This window comes from Budorcas taxicolor, chromosome 13 (genome assembly GCF_023091745.1).
Source record: "Budorcas taxicolor isolate Tak-1 chromosome 13, Takin1.1, whole genome shotgun sequence".
In the NCBI taxonomy this organism is placed as follows: Eukaryota; Metazoa; Chordata; class Mammalia; order Artiodactyla; family Bovidae; genus Budorcas; species Budorcas taxicolor.
The window spans coordinates 17,881,006-17,902,128 of record NC_068922.1 but is presented as its reverse complement, the minus strand read 5'-3'; the positions used below and the strand labels follow the sequence as shown (position 1 = coordinate 17,902,128).

General features: G+C 46.1%; 1 protein-coding gene across 2 annotated transcripts; it reads right to left on the bottom strand.

The window, feature by feature from the left end:
• Positions 1-1,285: 1,285 nt before the first annotated feature.
• On the bottom strand, positions 1,286-21,006 carry LOC128058358 (endogenous retrovirus group V member 1 Env polyprotein-like). Of its 2 annotated transcripts, XR_008200453.1 has the most exons (3): positions 20,940-21,006; positions 5,946-6,011; positions 1,286-1,426 (listed from the first exon to the last, which is right to left on the bottom strand). XR_008200453.1 is itself a non-coding variant. In XM_052650791.1 (2 exons), exon 2 carries the CDS (start codon positions 16,371-16,373, stop codon positions 15,318-15,320), a length of 1,056 nt encoding a protein of 351 aa, XP_052506751.1. In that variant the 5' UTR covers positions 16,374-16,593; positions 20,940-20,981; the 3' UTR covers positions 12,879-15,317. The 2 variants fall into 2 exon arrangements, 1 of the variants encoding a protein (XP_052506751.1); XM_052650791.1 differs by lacking the exons at positions 1,286-1,426; positions 5,946-6,011 and adding an exon at positions 12,879-16,593 and having other exon boundaries at positions 20,940-20,981.
• Between the last annotated feature and the right edge of the window lie 117 nt (positions 21,007-21,123).

Sequence of the window (21,123 nt, the reverse complement as noted above, 5' to 3'; positions counted from 1 at the left end):
ACCAAAAATAATGGTGTGATTTGGGCACATGTGCGGCACAGGCTTCCCCCAGAAACTCAGCCAGCCCTGCTGAGTTATCAGCACTTCACAAGCTTCTCAGCAGCTGAGGTGGTCCTAGAGACACCCAACCCCACGCCAGCTACTCAAGCATGGCACAGTTGAATCTTTATGCTTTGTGGGTAAGCTTCTTTATAAATCCATTTTCCCCTAAGTACATTTCATATTCATACATTTCAGAATTCCAAATGTATTTTTTTAAACACAAACCATTGTTAACACAGTGTTTGTACTTCAAAGATTTATTTTGCCACAGGGTACTGTGTGATGACTTATGACAAGATTTAAGGTAAGTCTCTTCACGAACACATAATTCCATCAAAGATGTGAAATCGCTCAGTCCAACTCTTTGCAACACCATGGACTGTAGCCTACGAGGCTCCTCCATGGAGTGGGTTGCCATTTCCTTCTCCAGGGGATCTTCCTCACCCAGGGATTGAACCCAGGTCTCCCGCATTGCAAGCAGACACTTTTACCATCTGAGCCACCAGGGAAGCTCATTCAAGATGGAAAACGAATAAAACAAAAGCAACCTTGTACTCTGTTACAGCAGGTTGTATGTGCTTAAATAAAATGCAACCCTTCTTATTCCTAAGCCAGTCTTAAGTGTTCAGGAAGATAGAGGTTTTTGTTTTTTCAGATTTCCTTGTTTAAAAAAAAAAGTCTGTTTGTAAACAGTACCAGAGCTCAGTGTGGGTTGCACTGCACACACTTCATTACCATTTGTTTTTACTTTTTTTTTTTTTTTTTTTATTGTTTGGCCGAGGGATCTTAGTTCCCCAACCAGGGATTGAACCAGTGACCCTTGCTTTGGGAGTGTGGAGTCTTAACCACTGAACCACCAGGGAGTCCATGTTCTTGCTTTTAATCCAGATCTTTATCTCTCCTGGGCCATCAATCAGATTTGGAGATAAAGCCTTGCTCCGAATTTATGAATTCCTTGGACCTTTGTGCAGAAAGAGTCAGAGCCTGAGCTTAATACCCTTCCTCCTCCCCTCTGTGCCCCATGGCTTCTGCCCACAGCCCTGAGGTGGGGGGTGGGGGATGAGGAAGCCTGTGAGGCTCGACTTTCAGCTCCCCAACAGTCCAGAGGGAAGGTGTCACCTTTAAAAAATAAACTGTATCCTTTTACTTTTCAGTAATCAACTTTAGTTTTTAATATAGGTAAGACATATTTGAGATTCAAAACTCAAAGGATACAAAGGTATAGAGCGCAAAGTCTGTTTCCCATCCCTGGCTCCCATCACCCGGGAGGCAGCTGCGGTCACCAGCTTCTTTTTTGGGAAAGAGATTCATGGATGATGCCTCCTGTTTCCTCAGATCGCTGTGCCATACTCAGGACTGTGATGAGAGGTTTCTGGAAAGACACCTGCGGAGAAGGGCAGCATGTTCGTCGCTACAAGTGAGAAAGGGTCTGGAAGGAGAGAGGGGCAGGGCCCGTGGCAACACTGGCACTTCACGGGCTCTTCTGTTACATCCTGAGTCCTGTGGAGGCTCCAACCGCACAGCTGTTATCCAAAGTAATGGCTGCCATTTACTGAGTGCTGTCCCTGTGTCCGGCACCAAACTGCATGCCATACGGGGCTTATCCCACCTAATTCTCATCCGTATTGGTGCTTTTACCATCATCCCCATCTTGCAGATGAGGAAGTAGACTTGGAGAGGGTAAGTGACTTGCCCGAGGTCACACAACTGCTAGGGCTCAGGGCCAAGAGCAAACCTGGCAGGGAGCAAGGGAGCCCAGACCCAAAGCAAGAAAGTGGCCAGAGGGCATATGTGCTGGCCAGCTCTGTGGTCCCACTGGGTAGACTTAAGAACACCCGAACCCTTCCTGTTGTGATGAACAAGAGCATGCATCCATTTCTTTTTAAAACTTTTTATTTTATATTGGAATGTAGCCAATTAACATTGTTGTGATAACTTCATGTGCACAGCAGAGGGACTCAGCCATACATGGACATGTATCCACTCCCCCAAACTCCCCTCCCATCCAGGCTGCCATACAACACTGAGCAGAGTTCCCTGTGCTATTCAGGAGGCTCTTGCTGGTTATCCGTTTGAGAGCATGCCTCCATTTCTCTCTGGTGTTTAAAATCCATGAAGCCAGTCAGGAGAAAATGGTACTACAGATTTAGGATTAGATGTTGGAATATCAAAGCTGCAGACTTACACACTGGAATAGAATCCTCAAGCTAAAAAGAAGTGATAAAGGTGTAACTTGCTACTTTCATTTTATAGACAAGGAAACCAGATTTCAGGTTGATTTATTTAAGTGTTGATAGTTACTGGGAATGGTGAGATTAGAAATACTCAGAACTCTTAACTCCATTACCACAATGCCTCTCTTTTTTTATAAACTGGATTTTTAACCAGCTTTTGGAGAAAGCATAGTTTTCTGACAAACCATTTGCCCTTGTGACCCCTGAAACAGTGGGAGGCTGCAGGACCTTGGTGGATCCATCCATCTCTGACATGTGGTACAGAATTCATGAGCAAAATGGCCTTAAACTGAAACTGGTCTTAATGAAGGAAGGGGTGTCTACTTTGATCTGGATCATGTAGGTGAAGATTTTGACACCTGAAAACTTTATTTAGACAAATGTTACTTCATTTACAGTTATTTATGAATATGCTCAAAATGTGACTGAAAATTTTCCAGCTCATAAGTCTCTGCCTTGCTCAATCTTAACACGGCTGCACTGAGTAAAAGTACTGCCAACCCAGAAACCACTGTGGTTTTCAATGCCTTAGACTTACCTTCCCATAACCCGACTTATTGGTTTTACTTCTTCAAAGAACTACATGAGTCATGAGTAAGAGAGACTATACTCCTTTTAGAAGGTTTCCCTCCATGTTAACTAGTTATGTGAAAAGTTTTATTGATTATTTTATCTGATTTTTAAAATCAAGCTTGTTATTTGAATAGTTTTATTGATTTTTATATAATTAGATGGAAATTTTAAAAATTCTACTTTTAAATTTACAGTTTTAATGTATAATAGCTATACAAATTAAAGATTATATAACAGAACATATAACTAGTCCAAAACCAGTTTTAAAGGACTTTAATATTTCCAATAGGACTGAATTTCTAGTTTTCTTATTGAAGATTATTGTGGTGTGAGGTTTTTCACTTAATTGCATATCAGTTCAGTTCAGTTGCTCAGTCATGTCCAACTTTTTGCAACCCCATGGACTGCAGCACACCAGGCTTCCCTATCCTTCACCAACCCCTGGAGCTTGCTCAAACTCATGTCCATTGAGTCGGTGATGCCATCCAACCATCTCATCCTCTGTCGTTCCCTTCTCCTCCTGCCTTTAATCTTTCCCAGCATCAGGGTATTTTCCAGTGAGTCAGTTCTTTGTATCATGTAGCCAAAGTATTGGAGTTTCAGCTTCAGCAAATATCATGGGTTAAATGATTTGATAGCTACGATCACTGTAGATTTGCATAAGCAAATATTTGAAAATATTTCCTTATTCCTGCTACCTGACTTTGGTGCTTGGTAACTTCAAACCCCTGAGGCCCAGGACACAGGAACTTCTGTGGTGAGAGGCAACCATAGTCAGCGTGGTTGGTGTTGTTCTCTTTGGAGATAGGTTTATGGGAAAATCCTTCACGTTTGTCTTGGCTGACACTCTGTGGTCATATAATGTACTGCAATGAATTTGGCACGTGGCAGCAACTTTGTTGAGCATGAATTCACATGCTGCAATTCATCTAGTTCAAGTGTACAGTTCAGTGACTTTTAGCTGTGTAAACATTACCACAATCTAGAAGTTAGAGCATTGCCACCACTCCACTAAGATGGTTCATACCCATTTATAGTGAACTAACTTGCTTTTATTTTGCTTCCTGTGATATAAAGAATGGTAAGATATCATTGGTAATTTGGGATTTCATCAAAACTAGGAGAGAATTTTTTGGGGGGGCTCCACCACACAGTTTCTGGGATCTTAGTTCCCTGACCAGGGACCAAACCCATGCCCCTTGCTGTGGAAAGTGGAAGCACAGAGTTTTAATCATTGGACCACCAGGGAAGTCCCCCTGTATTTTATGATGACAGTCTGGAGTTGCAGGAGAGAAGCTGCAGCAGATTGCCCTGTGTCCTCACAAACGACTGGAACCCACAGGTGTGCCCGAGGGGCCAGGTGGGGAAGCTTCAGGGAGGGGCTGAGGGGTCCCCTGGGACCTTGCATGGCCATCATTCCACCTGGTCAAGTTAAAACAAAGGTGTCTCAGGATACTTAGAGCTTAAACTGAAGTGTTATCTGATCAGACTCTGATCTGATTTCTTCTGGAAACTTAGAGGAAAATTTCTAGAGAAAAAAGGACAAGCCATAGTAAAATGGGAAAAATACTTTGAATTTTTTTGAGCCTTCGATCCTCAGAATTCTCATTTGTTAAATGAGATGCAAAATATGATAGAAATACATAAATTGCCAGATTAATGTACTTGGAGCATACTTATACTAAAAAAATTTTACTAAATTTTATACTAAAACTATTTTTAATCTGAAATTTAAATTTTATTGAGTACCCTGTATTTTTATTTGCTAAGCCTGTCAATCATATTACAAACCTTAGTCGTTCTTCAAAAAATGTTATATGGCAGTCTGGATAGAAGGGAAGTTTGGGGGAGAATAGATAACATGTGTATGTATGGCCGAGTCCCTTTGCTGTGCACCTGAAACTACCACAACATTGTTAAGTGGCTACACTTCAGTATAAAATAAAAAGTTTAAAATAGAAAAGATTTCTTATCCACTTGAAAAAAAACCTCATTCTTCAAAAAATGACTGTCATATTTGCTAAAAATGCATATATTCTCTTAATTTTAGTCAGTTATGCCCCCCTAAACCTTCCTGAGAAAATGACTATGTTTGAAGAGGAGTTTTAAAGGTGGCAGTAGTGGTAAAAAATCAGCCTGCCAGTGCAGGGGACACAAGAGACGGGTTTGATCCCTGGGTCAGGATGATCCCCTGGAGGAGGAAACGGCAACCCACGCCAGTATTCTTGCCTGGGGAATCCCATGGACAGAGGATCTGGCGGGCTACAGTCCATGGGATTGCAGAGTCAAGACAGGAAAGCACACGCTATTGCATATTATTATTAAAGAACAGATGAGAGCCTATGAAAATTCCCAAACTGACCACTCAGTTCAGTTTAGTTCAGTCGCTCAGTTGTGTCCAACTCTTTGTGACCCCATGAATCACAGCACGCCAGGCCTCCCTGTCTATCCTGGAGTTCACCCAAACTCATGTCCATCGACTCGGTGATGCCATCCAGCCATCTCACCCTCGGTCGTCCCCTTCTCCTCCTGCCCCCAATCCCTCCCAGCATCAGAGTCTTTTCCAATGAGTCAACTTTTTGCATGAGGTGGCCAAAGTATTGGAGTTTCAGCTTTAGCATCAGTCCTTCCAAAGAAATCCCAGGGTTGATCTCCTTTAGAATGGACTGGTTGGATCTCCTTGCAGTCCACTAGATGGAGCCAAATGGTTACACAGAAATTAACAGCCCATTCCCCGGGTCCGCTTAGTCTCAAAGGCACGTCAAAATGAACCCTATTTGAGAATCACTGTTCTGAAAGAGATGGGTTTTTCTTTTAACTTCCTCAAAACATAATTAACGTATCCAATTAAAAAAGGTACCAAGCAACCTATGCTTTTCAACAAAAGTATGCTTTGTGTTAAACATTTCCCATTTGCCATGAGTGGAGATGGGGAAGAGAAGGGAGAAGGTGCAGACTCACAGGAAATACCCAGATGACAAGCCCTAAGACTGGTGATGTAACGCACCAAACCTAAAACTGCAAACCAGAACCAAATACCAGGAAAGCACTGTAGGACATCGCCAGGCTCCATTCTCTCCACCACTGGGATGTTACCTTCCCGGCAGTCCTCTGACTGGAGGGCGAACCAGTTCATTTTGCTGGTGCTTCCTCTCCCCAGACCTGGAAGAGATGGGATTTTTCTATTTTCGTTTCCTGTTTCAAGGGACTCCCTGGCACTCTGGTTTAAAGTAAACTTCTGTTTTACCCTTGCATTTTCCCACAAGATCATTAGTGTTAAAAACCAAGCTCTTGTAACAATGTACCAGCCAGCCTGGGTTTGCCCCTGGAAATACAAGGACAGAACATTTGGGATTTAGAAAGTCCTTTCTCTTTTGAAAGCCTGATTTGCAAGTTTGTGATCTTAAAAATTCTCGATAGCAAAGGCTAGACAGCACAAACATAACATGTTTTCTTTGTCTTCTAGAAGAATCATAATTCTGCCTGAAACAAACAGATGCTACCAACAGGGCATAGGGAGGTCATGTACATGGAGGTACAGGGAGAGAAGGACATCACCTAATTAAAAAATAATATCCATTACGATTTTTCAGCATGACAGTGAAGCCAGCTTTATCAAGTACTTTCTAACACCTGATGTTTAGCCAGTAGTTATTCAGATCCAAGCAAACAGAAATGCGTCCTACCTTTAATTTTATTACAAGTTAATCACTGAAGGGATATTGCCTATAAACTTAAATCATACATAATGGCCCATCTCTGGGAACCCTGCCTCCCAGGTAATGAGTATTAAGCTAAAATACCTTTGTTTAGCTCCCAGGAAACATCCTGACCAGGCCCACCTCTGAAAGACTTCAGGGAGAAAGAAATTAACACATCCCTTCCGAAGGCTGACCGGAAACAGGAAATGTCTGACTTTACGCCCTCCCCTGTTAGTATAAAAGAAGCCTGAATGCTAACTCCAGACAAGCTGCTTATTTGGAACACATCCGTTATTTTTTTCAGGCTTCTGGCTTTCCTCTTAAAGTTGCTTTTCCTCGCCCCAGCAGCTCATCTCTTGACGTACTAGTCTGTCATGCAGTGAGCAGTACAAGCTTGGACTCAGTAACACATGTACATTCTCAAGCGAGATGGACAAATATCCCTGCTATTCGGAGGTCATCTGTTGGGGCCACTCCAGCCATCCACAAACACTAGAACAAACAGAACAAACAGATGTTCTCTGTTTCTCAGTGGCTGAAGTATCATAGAAGAGTCTAAGTGGCAAAAGAACTGTTCTAAAAGAATTTTTCCAAATGACTGCCCACTGTTAAAATTTTTAGCACTGTAATAATGAAAGAACTTGCTAGGAAACTGGGGTTGTAACAGTTATGTTTTTGCAGTTAAGTGTTGCAGAAAGTTGAATAGTGTTTTGCCATTACACAGCAGAAACTAGACATCTGCAGAAATAAAGAACAACGAACAAAATGAGAAAAGGAAACGCCATTATTCCGAGTTTGCGACAGTAAGGGGGCCAGCCACCATCACTGGTGTTTCGGTGGAGACTCAAAGGTGGGCAAGGAGTGGGAAAACTTTGTAAGATGGAGAAAGGGAGGTTTCAGGTGTGCCTGACCAGAGGCTGGTGGCAGGGGGCAGCTGAGGGTGGAAAACCTAGAACCGGGGATCTTACGTGATTTCTTGGGGGTCAGATTTGACTGTCTCTGGTTGGCTTTAAATTGGAAGGAGGGGCAAAATTAGGAAGGTGTGTCAGTTATTAATCAAGCCCTAGCCATCTGAGGCCAATTGTTACAGAAGTTACTATTTAGCTTCCTGGCTTGTTGCTAGAGACAGCAATCTTGCTTCCTGTAAGTTTGATTTAAAGGAGGCTGGCTTCTTGGGCTGGTTACTATAGATAAGGGGTTGGTCTCCCGGGCAGGTGGCTGCAGGTCCGTGGGTCAGCCTATTGCTCTGATGGTCTGGCCATTGGGTTTGTGTACATTCAGTCTCTCCCATTCCATTCCTTAATCTGTAACAGAAAGAAAAACTAAGCAGATACACCCAGATGTTGATGAGATCAAAATTAAAATTTTAATCATAATGGGAATTCCCTGGTGGTCCTAAAGTTAGGACTCTGTGCTCCCACTGTACCTATGATTTGATTTCCCAGGTGCCTCACATATATAAGTAGAATCTTAAAATACTTGTCTTTTTGTGACTGGCTTATTTCACTTGGCACAATGTCAAGGTTGGTTCATATGTAGCATACGTCAAAATTTACTTTCTTCCTTTTTTTAACAGCCCCTCCCTACCTGCTGCTCCCCCTGAGAAAAATTAGGAAAGAGTTAATCTGAGAATAATGAACACACAGCAGTGCCCTTGTTTCTTTTCACTTAATTTCACCTTTTGGAAACGGACCTCAATTTCACTCATTTATAAGATTGTGTCATAATATATACCTGTTCATGTGCCCACTGCCTAGCACAAAAGAGGGGATGAGGGGCTGTTAGGTCTCCCTTGCTAGTCCACTCAAGATGGTTTTCCCCTGCACCCCATCTTCCCCTACTCAATTTCCTTCTCTCTTCTTTTCACCCTCCTAGGAACTGAGAGAGGGAGGGACCAGGGTGAGCTGTCGGTCATGACATGAAGAGGTCATGGCCTGGTGGGGAAAGCCTGAGACGGAAGAAAACTCACTAGGCCCAGGACAACATAGAGATTCTCAAGGGGAAATTCAGCCTTTGTAAGGCTGGGAAATATTCCACTGTAGGTATACACCACATTTTGTTTATCCACTCACCTGTTGACGGACCCTTAGGTTGCTTCCACCTTTTGGCTATTGTAGACGCTGCTGCTGTGAACACGAATGTACAAAAATCTTTTTGAAACCCTGCCTTCAAATTTGGGGGGGGGGGGGGAGTATACTCAGAAGTGGGATTGCTCAATCATACAATAATTCTATTTTTATTTTGGTGGAATTCCCCTGGAGAAGGAAATGGCAACCCACTCTAGTATTCTTGCTTGGAGAATCCCATGGACAAGAGGGGTCTGGCAGGATACAGTCCATGAGGTTGCAAGAGTCGGACACAACTTAGCGACTAAACCAGCACCACCATACTAGTTTATATAGCAGCTGCACCAGTTTACATTCCTACCAGCAGTGCACAAACACGTTTCTTACTCCTGAGTTTGATTTCCTGGTGTGCTGGTCTGGAGGAGATTGCTTATTTAGTCACTAAGTCGTGTTTGACTTTTGCGACCCTCTGTACTGTAGCCTGCCAGGCTCCTCTGTGCATGGGATTCTGGGGCAAGAATACTGAGTGGGTTGCCCTCCTCCTCCAGGGGATCTTCTGGACCCAGGAATCAAACCCACATCTCCTGCACTGGCAGGTGGATTCTCTACCACTGAGCCACCTGGGAAGCCTGTGGATCAGAAGCAGTGAATTAGAAGGGACCAGCAGGTGAAATAATAGTGTGTCATCTGGCTGAGACGAATTCTAAGAAGCAAAACTAGCACTGGATTATTACAATATTCAATAATGTATATTTAATGATGCTTTGGAATGTAATGAAAAACAAATTATGTCTGATTTCCCATTTACAAAGAAGCAGACATCTATATATATTTTAGAAAAACAGCCACTGATAAATATGTAAGTACTGAAGCATTTGATTATATTATGATTTCTGAAATGAAGAGTGCTATCAAAAATGGTGAAACTTTTCAAAGGCTCCTTAAGGAGATCTTTTCACTTACCCAGGAAGTTCACTTAGATGGCCTGGACCCCTTCCTATAATGCCGCATCAGTGAGACAATGCTGTTGCCATGTGTAATGATCATACAGAGGCATTCCCTGGTGGCTCAGCGGTTAAAGTGTCTGCCTGCGGGGCGGGAGACCTGGGTGTGATCCCTGGGTTGGGAAGATCCCCTGGGGAAGGAAATGGCAACCCACTCCAGTATTCTTGTCTGGAAAATTCCATGGACTGAGGAGCCTGGTGGGCTACAGTCCATGGGGTTGCAAAGAGTCGGACACGACTGAGCCTGCCCGGCTCCTCTGTGCATGGGATTCTGGGGCAAGAATACTGAGTGGGTTGCCCTCCTCCTCCAGGGGATCTTCTTGACCCAAGAATCAAACCCACATCTCAGGGGCCTTTTCAAATTTAAATCATGATGTAATAAGGACATGCACTAAGCCAGAATGATATTTTCAGCTAATGGTGTTTGTATGGTAGCGAAATGTTTATTGATTAAGGAAAGCACTAATCCGTTGAGTCGGGAAAACATTCTCCATACCATTGGAGAACGACAGGTCTAACAGATAGTGACCATTTGGGGGTGTATATTGAACTCTTATGTACAGAGCACTAGGAGTCTGAGAGAAGTGAGGAGGTGACATACGGCCTGAGAAGGGTCACGACCTAGTTATGACACACAAGGGACATTATTACAGTGTGTGGGCTGCATGTGGGAAGAGGGGGTAGTCAGAGAGGTGTGCCCTTTATCCTGGGCAAGCCAGGCCTGGGGTCCTGGGGATGCAGGGTGAGCTGGGAGGCAGATGAAATGGTTGTTGGAAAGCTTAATCAGGGCTCACCATCAGAGGTCAAAGTCAAGGTTAGGGAATCCAGAGTAACCTGAACAGAGGTACTGTGACTGAGACTGAATAAGTCACTGATGGTTAATGGGCTTCCCAGGTGGCACAGTGGGAAAACAATCCACCTGCCAAAGCAGGCGATATAGATGTGGGTTTGATCCCTGGGTTGGGAAGATCCCCTGGAGTAGGAAATGGCAACCCTCTCCAGTATTCTTGCCTGGAAAATTCCATGGGCAGAGGAGCCTGGCGGGCTATATATAGTCCATGGACTCGCAGAGTTGGACATGACTGAACACCATGCCCTGATAGTTAAAACGGCAGAGGTGTGTGGGGACATCTCACATGAGGTTGTGCGTGCCTACTTTTTTTCTTTTTAATGTTTTCCCATCTTGAAATGGGAAAAGTGCTGTCCTTTGTCTGCCCCACATCCTGGCCCCTTTGTGAAGTCGGCTGTGTTGTCAATTCACTGGGTGGTGAGCCCAACGTCCCTTTAGTCACATCATGTCAGGAGCTGAACTGGGACTGGAATTCCCTGCCCCGGAGCTTTCTGCCACCAGGTGAGCCTTGGTCCTGTTATTTTCCAGTGCTAAACATCTTCTCCTTCCTAGAAAAAGCTTTTGTTTCTAACAAATGTGTTATGTCTTAGTGGGCAGTGGGCTGTGAAGCCTGGAGGGTAGCAAACTCAGTCAAAATTGCAGGTTAGTACCCTGGTTTCCTCAGCAATATTAGGAGGTGGCCTGAAATTAAGGTGACTTGGCTTTTGAAAGGTCTTTTTTAGAGACACTAGATTTTCGGTGGCTGGCACTGAGACTTCTATTCAGTACAGATTCCATACTAACCAATAATCCTTGGCTGGACTGATGATTTCTTTCTAGGTGAAGGTATTCATGTTTCACAGGCAATGAAGCAATGGCTTTTGCATGTACATTTGACACTTCAGTGAACATTTCAGAAAATCACTAAAATATAAGACTACTGAGATTGCTTATGTTATTTAAGGCTTTTAAAAAATTAACTGGATTGGTAGGGAATGAATCTTGGCCACATTTTCTTTTTCAACTCTTAAGTTCCCTTATTCACTAGTTGTATCTTTAAACCTAAGTTACCACTCGTTGCTTACAAACAGTTCAAGGCATTAAAGTATTCTAGAACATTCTGCAAACAAGTGCAGTTTAGGATGTATACTTACAATGAATCGCAAGGTGGAGTGGGCTCCCTTACTTCCTAACTCGCCTCAATGGTAGAGAAAATAACCTTGGAGCTTTGTTCTACGCATAAATGAAGCACTTTACATTGGTCCAGGTTAAGTTGCTATCAGAGTCATTACTTCCCCTGTAGCTGGTCACCATCATATTTTCCAGGGGCCTATTTTGGAGGAGGAGGGGTCACTGGAAAATAAAGTGACCGGAAGAGCACTGGTGGCACAACAAAGGGTTTTGGTTATCCCACAGCCGCCTTACAAACGCCAGCGGCTGCCAGGGAAACTGGCCACCAGGTGGTTGGAGCAGACATACTCTGAGCAGGTACTTAGCCTGAGCTTGGGGCCATATTCCTTCTTTTGACCAAAGGTCCACGTCCTGGGTTAACTTGGCTCAGTGTTTTCTGTCTTCTAGGAGGTGATTCAGGGAGTTGTGCAAATGACTGGTTTGTGTAATTATGGCTCCCTGATTCAGTTGAGGTGGTTTCTTTTTATAAGCAGATATTTATAAATTGTTTGAGCTGACAGTGATATTGCTCATTTTAAATGTGATTCCTTTCAAAATTCTGCTTTAAAGTGCCCAGCTTCTATAGCTAAAAAGTTTGAAGAGCACTGACTAATAAGCCATCCCCCCAAGTTTCATATTTGCTTCTCTACAACAACCAAAACCTTCAACAGCGATTATGGAGATGAAGGAAAAAAAATTCCCAAGTACTTTTGATTGCTCACAGAGCAGGGTGTGGTTAGCTGATCCAGCTGGAAGCTTTCTAAGAAGGCTGAGTGTTCAAGGACAGGGTCTCAGGCTGCACTGCTTGCCTCCCCTCGCCCCCTCCAGCCCCACACCTGAGCCAGATCCATGTGAGAAAGTACCCCTGCATTCAGACTTCCAAGGGCTACATCACAGCAGATGCTGGGGCTAAAGGCATGGATTTTTCCTGAATAATGCTTCTCAACCTTGCTGCCATTGGTCAGGAGGGCTGAATTCCACAGAAGTAACAAGGCCCCCCTCTCTTCAAGTCTAGAACTAGTCCTAAGCAGTCATTCCTAAACCACTTCAAAAAGAGGAAAGGAGAGAAGCAAGGCTCACTAGAATGGGTCTCTTTTCCACTCGAAACATCTGCAGAATCCTCTCTCATTATTCCAATCTGCTTTCCTGAGCTCCTCCTGTTCAGTGATTCCTGGAGGTGGGGCAGAAGGGTGATCTTGCACACAAGATCCCCACTTTGGCCATTTCTCAGTAGTGTGACCTTCCACAGATTTAATGATCAGAATTAGTGTTTTTATTTGTAAAATGGAGGATAAAAGCACAGGCTTGGTTTCATATATATATAAACAACCAATTTCAGAGAAGGCAATGGCAACCCACTCCAGTGTTCTTGCCTGGAGAATCCCAGGGATGGTGGAGCCTGGTGGGCTGCCGTCTATGGGGTCACACAGAGTCGGACACGACTGAAGCGACTTAGCACCAGCAGCAGCAAACAACCAACTTAGTATGCATCAGGCGTTCAATAAGAGATGCCTTTCATCATCTTGGCATCACACTGCTTCTGTGGCCTTTCCTGGAACCCTCACCACGTGTCAAGCCGGAGTCATTTCTGTCTTGAGGATTTTCATGTGCCTGTGATGTTTTGGTGGGTGGGGTTTGGCACTCTGGAAAATTACTGATGAGGCCTTCGTACTTATCTTTCCTTTCCAGGCCTGTGGACCCAGTCATATCCTGAATAAGCCCCGCAGATGCATTGTTAAGGGGAATATGGCAGGAACATTAGAGGAGGAGGTGGGATGGGGGCGGGTAGTGCAGAAAAGTCGCTGTAGACCAGCAGCTGTCCATCACTGGGCAATAGCCTGTGGACACCTTGTCCCCTGGTCATGTCTGAGTGCTCCCCCAGATGGTATTCTCAGTTGACACTGCCATTCTCTTCTGCCAATGACCCTTCAGCATGGAAAGCTTGCAGAAGTCATGCTGTCTCCTATGTGCCATTGTGTCTCCTTGTAAGCCCTTCAGCCCACATCGTTAATATAAATATGTTAACTGTTACGATTAAATAAAAAGTCCATGCGTCTGCACAGACATGCCGCACACACAGGGTTGAATGACTGCACGCTTCCTTTTGCACAGCACCCACACCACAAACCAGCAGCTGGAGCAGATCACATAGTAACCGTGCACCGTAGCCCAGAAAATCTGGATATTCACTGACTTGCAGTTACATTCCAGCCAAACTTGCCTGGGAAGCAAAAGGTCGGAACTGCCTTAATAAAGAGAAGTCATTTCATCCTGTCGCTACCTCCGCACCTCTATGCGACTGCAGTTCTTTAGAACTTTCCCTCCTCATCTTGGCGTTAGCACTTTGCTGTCATTCATTTTCCCAGTGCTACAGACCTGGGGCCTTGGACTCTTTAATCATTAGACATTGACAAGAGGCCAGATGAGAATTTCCAACAAGGTTTTATGGGGGCTCACACTGCAGCACAAGGGAACAAAGGCAAGAATCAGGTGGCCTTGCCCACCTGCTCCTTCACAAAAAGCTCCCTGGGTCCTTAGATGGGGTGATGGTGGGAATAGATCTGCAGTCCAGGCAGGGGGCATGGCTCAGGTGGTCTGTCCATCCTCCTTGGCGGTGCCATACGCATGAATTGTGCAGTTTTTTGCTTTCTGCATTAGCACTTCAAAATGGCAGACTTGCCAACTACCGCCACCAGGAAGGGTGTGTAGTGGTCAACATCGCCCTGCTGCACAGGCGTGAGGTTGCTTTCAACCACTTGTGGTTAACTTATGGCCTTCAGCACCATGTTGTTTAAGGAAGCTTCACCCCTTGGTCAGTCTACGGATGCCAGCTTCCTGTTCAAGGAGGTGCTGTCCAGGGGCAAGTGTCCTAGCAGATGACTCAAGCTCCCAGATGACCTCATTTTCCTTTGAGGGGTTCTACACCCTTTGTTCTGAAGGGTCAAGGAGCCAAATGTCTCTTCTTCTGGAGCTTCTTCCTGCTGAGACCCTAGCCTAGCCGAGAGGTGCAGAAGTCCTTTGCTGACTGTTCCAAAGACCTATAGGGACCAGGGTCACCTTCTAGGACTTAAATCTTTGGGTTTAAACCTTCTAGGACTTAAATCCTTGGGTTTAAACCTTCCAGGGTTTAAATCCTTAGGCCATCAGGAGCCTCACTTGGAACTGCTGAAGCATGGAAGACACAAATCTAACTAAATATTAAACAGGCAGGCTCTGAATAATGACAGAAGAACTACGGCCACTAGAGGGCCCAGGAGAGGCAGGAACCAAGGAATGTAACAGGATGAAACCTTTAAGTCCCATATAGTTTGGGCAGTGGGGTAGCTGAACCCATGTAGCCATTTAACTTGTTCATAAATTTCCTGAGTATCTACTTCAACTTCCTCTGAGTTGTTGATGCATGTTCTACAAGTGTTGTTGATCACGGCATAGATACCCCCTTGTTCATCCAGATGATCCAGGGTTATTGTCAAACACAACATTGGCTAAGGATCTGGGGACTCTTGGAGACCTCTTAAAGGCATCACCAGTTGTTTTTTTGGCTGCACCAGGCATATCTTGCAGGATCTTAGTTCCCTGACCAGGGATTGAACCTGCACCCTTGGCAGTGAAAGCATGGAGTCCTGACCACTGGACCACTGGGGAATTCTCATCACTGTTTTCTGAGACCAGGTTTTCTATGGCCTGTGTGAGGATTCTTAAGATTGTTTCATGATAGGCAAAACTCCCCAAGGGGCAGCCAGACCTATGGCCGCCCCAATCCCTGCCAAGACTAATCTGAGTGCCCAGTTATGTCTGTTTTGAGAGGTGGCACTATTATATGCAGTGGTGCTTAGCCCTTTAGCGCCCAATCGGCCCAAAGTGCATTCTCCTCGGAAGTGAACATTGTCTAGGCATGGGTAGGCCACTGCTCGGAGAGGCCAGGAGAAGGAGGAATTTGGGCTCCCTTCAAAGGGTAGTTTATTCTGCGGTGGACCACAGAGGAATAGATATCCGGCAGGGGTACAAGCTTGGCGGGGTGAAGTAGAATTAAACCATCGACGTAAAAGGGCACCCCAGCGAGGGGCATTACTGCACCTAGGGGACAAAGGCCCTCCGTCTAGCGGTCCCCCATCTAGTTCTGAGTTTTCCTCTATTTCCTCCTCATCGCTGAAAGCAGAAGGGGTCTGATAGGCGAGCCTCCAGGCCGGGGCTGCTGTTCCTTTCCAGTGCGTACAAGATGTGTTGGGCTGGGTGCCTGGGGAGAGCAGAGATGAGTCCACACACCAGTGAGTCTGGTTAGGGGTGCAGGAGGAGCTTAACGTGGAAAATGACATTGGATAAATAGACAGTGAGCTTCCCGCATCGATAAGGCAGGCATCTGTCTGGCAGGGGCAACAGGGTTTTCCTTGCCCTGTGCAGAGAAAGGGCCGCTTAATCCAGAGACCCGTTTGGTTCCAAGGGTCTGTAAGCTCTACACACCCCATTTCCTCATGATCTTCAAGATCCACTATTAGAAGCAGCGTGTTCCTAACTGGTTCAGAAGTCAGGGTGAGATTGACATCCTCATCTACAGGCACAATCTGGAGCTGAGGAACCCCCTCTTGTGGGTGGGGATGACAGGTCCAACTGGAGAGATTATTTCCTGAGGCCAAAATGCTGGAGAAGTTGACGACTGAGTTTTCTCTCCAGGCTCCCCTCTCCTCGTTGTTCTGTCCCCAACCCCTCCTTAGGAGAAGGGCCAGGAGAAGGGTCCATGTTTCCCATCCTGTCATTGGTTCTGGTCTTCTAGATGCCGAGGGTCCAAAAAAGCTGCTTATCCGATGGGGGTGGCTGAGCAAACCAGGTGGATGTGAGCGAAAATGCAATGACAAAATTAGCACCCAGAAGTCCAGCCTAATGCATCACTCTTTACTCATCTGTTAGCGGTGCTTTTCTTCTGCATAAGTATCTCAGGTCTGCAACTGGCTCACAGGTATGTTCTTCCGTTGTAGCCTGTGGGGTTTTTGGAGGCAAGAGATTTAATCTAGTTAAATGTAACTAACTAGGTATTCCTTGTAGTTCACTGGCAGTGAGGGTGGCTAAGATTACTCCATAGAGGCCCTTCCATTTTGGTAGCTGATCTTCAGGGGATTCCTTCCTTCCAAGTTTTAAGAACTTGGTCCCCAAACTTAACTCATAAAAAAGCTGCCCCCTCTGTTGTATCCCTAGTGAGCATTGGTGGTGCCTTGTGGGCACTAGCCAAGGCTGCTTTGTGAACTTGGTCCAAGTTAACAGTACATTGTAGGCACTGGCTCAATTCCTCACACCGGTGGTAAGGAAGAGCCTCTGCTAGGTCATGTCAAATGGGCTAAACTTCAGGATACCCTGGGGGCTGTGTTCACCCTCAGGAGTGTAAGAGGAACCAGGGCTCATGAGTCTCTTGGCAAAGTTTTGTTACGGTTTTCTTTAAAGTATGGTTCATTTTTTTCTACTTTTTCCTGAAGACTGGAGGTGCCAAGAGGTGTGTAGATTATAGCTAATCCCCAAGGTGTTTGTTAGACCTTCCTTTGCTAAGAAGGAGGGCCCATTATGGCTCTGGACGGATTTTAGAAGTCCAAACCAAGCAACTGTCTCCTCTAAGAGAGACTCACAGACTTCAGTGGCCTTTTCAGATTGAATGGGGAAGGCTTCCCCCCATCCTGTAAAAGTATTGATGGACACAGAAAGATACTTTTATCCTGATTGTGGGGGCATCTGGGTGAAGTTCAATTGCCAGTCTTCCCCTAGGTCTGTCCATCGGTGCTGAACTGGCTTGAGTAATGAACCAGGGATTGCATGGGCTTGCAGATTATTACAGGGATACAAGCAAGGGTCACTTGCTTCATTGTTCCTTTAAGGCCCTTTACTGAAAAAGTCCTTAGTATCAAGTTCCATAGTGCACTCCTCCCACAGGTGGTGGCATCATATGAACCCGAATAAGCCTTCATTGTTAGGCTCCAGGGATAAGAAACTTGTCATCCTTTCTATACCAGCTTGTTCTAGCTTTCTTATAGCCCCATTTTTCAGCATCTTCTTGTTCCTGTGGGGGATACTGGGGAAGGCAGGCCAGTTCAGGGTGGGGAGACAGTCACTAGGGCCATGATTTGGTCATGCTCTGCAACTGCACTGTGTGTTTAGGGACTTGATCAGCTTTGTTCTTTCTTTGGGTTATAAAGGACCTGTCCTTCTGATGGCCATTACAGGGAATTACTGCTGCCTGGGTCAGGAACTGCACTGCTTCTAAAAGAGCCAAGATTAAATCTTCATGTTTTATGGCAGAATCTCTAGCAGTTCCTGTCTCTCTCCAAATGGCAGCATGAGTGTGTACATATCACATGGAATCCATATTTAGAATCAGTAAAAATATTTTTCTGGGCTGAAGTCTGGGTGCTGGGGCCTTGGCTTCGGCGATTTTATATAAGCTAACTATGTGTGCTGTGCTTAGTCTCAAAGTCGTGTCCAACCCATGATGACCACATGGACTGTAGCCTGCCAGGCTCCTCTGTCCCTGGGGATATCTAGGCAAGAATACTAGAGCGGGTTGCCTTGCCTTCCTCCAGGGGATCTTCCCGACCCAGGGACTGAACCCAGGTCTCCAGCATTGCAGGTGGACTCTTCATCATCTGAGCCACCAGGGAAGTGCTAACTATAGCAGCCTGCCATTTGGATTCCCATCTCTATAAACTACTCCCGTCAATGAACCGTTCAGCCTCAGGGTTGTCATGGGGTTCATCCAGAAGACTGGATCTGACAGAATAAGTCTGTTTTACTGTCTCTGTACACTGATGCAATGAATTTCCATTTTCAACAGCTGGGAGAAGTGTTGGGTTTAAGGCTTGGCACACCTTTAAAGTAATATCAGGGGCGTCCATTAGAAGAGCCTGGTATTTTGCTAACCTTCCTCTGTTCACCAATGGTATCCTTTGGCTTCTAACACAGATTGCACTTGATGAAGGGTTAATTCACGTAGATGTTGTCCCAGGGTGAGCTTGTAAGCCTCACTGACCAGTAGGGCCATGCTGCTAAGCCCGAAGGCAGCTGGGGCATCCCAAGGCTACTGAGTAAAACTGTTCTGAAAAGTAAGCCACTGGCCGTCGATCTGCTTCCAATTTTTGGGTCAGGACTCCTAGTGCCATCCTTGCCCTCTCATGGATAGGGTGAAGGGTTTGTCTAAATTTGGAAGCCCCAGTGCTAGTGCTTTGCTCAACTCAGTCTTTAGAGTCTCAAAGTGCTATTGGTGCTCCCTACTCCACTGAAAGGGTTCCCTTTCTCCCTTCAGAGCTTCATACATAAGGCCATGCCTGGAATCCAGATACAGCAGAACCCAGACATTCCGAGAAAGCCTCAGAGTTGTCTCTTTGTGGCTGGAGGTGGTAATGCACAAACTGCTGTTTTCTGATCTATGGCCAGGGGGTCAAAACAAACCCTAAACATTGAACCTGTTGTAAAAGCTCAGGCTTTGTTGAGGAGACTTTATATCCCCTTTCTGCCAGGAAACTTGGGACCTTAACAGTATTCTGATCTGAATCTTGCCTTATCTCACAACTTATTAATGGTCGGACATGAGTTTCAGCAAACTCTGGGAGATGGTGAAGGACAGGGGAGCCTGGTGTGCTGCAGTCCATGGGGATGCAAAGAGTCAGACACGATTTAGTGGCTGAACACCAATTAATAGGTCATCAACATACTGGAACACAGCGTTCCACATTACAGGCTCAGTTCCATAAGTTCTTTTGCTAATGCATTTCCAAGGACATGGGGGCTCTCCAGAAAGCCCCAGGGAAGCACTGTCCAAGTGCTTCCAGGGTATCAAGTTCCCTCCATTCAAAGGCAGAAAGGTTTGAGAGTCTGGATGAAGGGGGACAAAGAACATGCATCCTTGAGGTCTAGCAGAGAGAAGTACTGAGCACCCCCTGGCATTTAGGTGAGTTGGGTGTATGTATGGGTTTGGCACCAAAGGGTGAATGGGGTGGATAACCCGTAAGTCTTGTACAAACCGGGGCCAAAACATATCCCTGTAAGGCTTTTTGGATGGGAGAATTCGAGTGCTGTAATAGGACTGACTGGGCTCAGTGGGCCTGTGTTTTAGGAATTTGGTGAGCAGAGCAGCAGTTTGATCTGCGACCCCTCCTCCCTGCCAAGGTCTCAGGCTTTAAAAGACAGTGCCTCTACCAGGGGTATTTTCCCACAGGCTTGACCTCTATTTCCATCCGGGGAACAAGCTTTGCCTTTCCTGGTACCGATATAGTTCCAAACCACAGGATCCACCTGTTTCCTAATTACTTGGGGAAAGTTTTCATGACCAGTGGGTGGGGCATCTGGGGCTACTAACAAATGCATTCTCTGTTCTGATTTTCTGTCTTCTTGGCTCTCACCTGGTTCTAAGAGTATACTGGCTCCCAGTTTATTTAGCAAATCTTTTCTGAGACGGGGAAGAGGCCACTCAGGCATACACAAAAAAGAGTGAGAGATGAGACGACACCAGCTGCAAACTCACAGGTAAAGGGGAGGGGGTGTAAATCGTCTTACGTTTGGCCGCCCTTCAATCCCGTTACTACAGTCGCGTTAGAGACGCGGGTGGGCTGGGGACGGCACAACCGGGCAAGTCAGAACAAGGACACACACCACTTATTCCAGACACGGCAACAATACACTTCAGACATGGAGCTTTTAAAATACGGACTAACAAAAAGACAGAAGGGGAAGCACAAGTTTAAAAAAGAGTAAACTCGTCCAGAATTAGACAATATCATGTTTACAGTGCCTCTGGCAAGCTGTACACACATTGCGGATGCCGAGTATTTGCTCCCTTTTGTTACCAGTTAGCACCTGCGTCGACACGTCGTGTTTCTGGGCCTCAGTTTCCTCGTATGGAGAATGGGGTCACGCCAGGTTCCACCCGCTAAAGCATTCTGTCCCCGGTCTCAGGATGCCTTCCCCGGCCATTTAGAAAAGGGGGGAAGGGTTGTTTCAGCTGCCTTATTTTGTCCTTCCGAGAGGCGAGGGGGCAGTGCTGCCATGTGTGTGTGGGTGGGTGGCAGGATGGGGACCACCCTGCAAAGTTCTCGCACCCACAGCCGACTGCGTGGTGGGGTGAACAGGAGAGCCTGGGGCACCTGACGATAAACCTGCGGGGAGCGCGGCGCCGCCCCGGCCCAAGGTGCATTCTGGGCAGACGACGGGCGGCTCAGGACGGGAGAGCGCCCCAACCCTGCCCATTAACTCTAACCTCTGAGAGTTTAAAGGAGGAGAAAAAAAAATCCCCTCCCTCCACCCCGACTACCGTCCGCCGCTGCCAGCGGCCCAGGCGCCGCACGCACCTCTCGTCCCTGCGCCGGTTCCTCGCGACACCACTGCACCGGCGGCGCGCACGCGCGCGCGGGAGGCCACCCCCTCCTCCGCATCCGCTTCCAGGGCAGAGGGTGGGGCGAGGCCGGGTGGGCGGGGCGCCGAGCCCGCGGAGGGCGGGGCGGCCCGCGGGTGGGCGGGGAGCGGGGCGGGACC

Excerpts from the sequence above, each read along its gene's own strand:
- LOC128058358 (XM_052650791.1), bottom strand. The coding sequence starts at position 16,373 with ATGACAGGATGGGAAACATGGACCCTTCTCCTGGCCCTTCTCCTAAGG.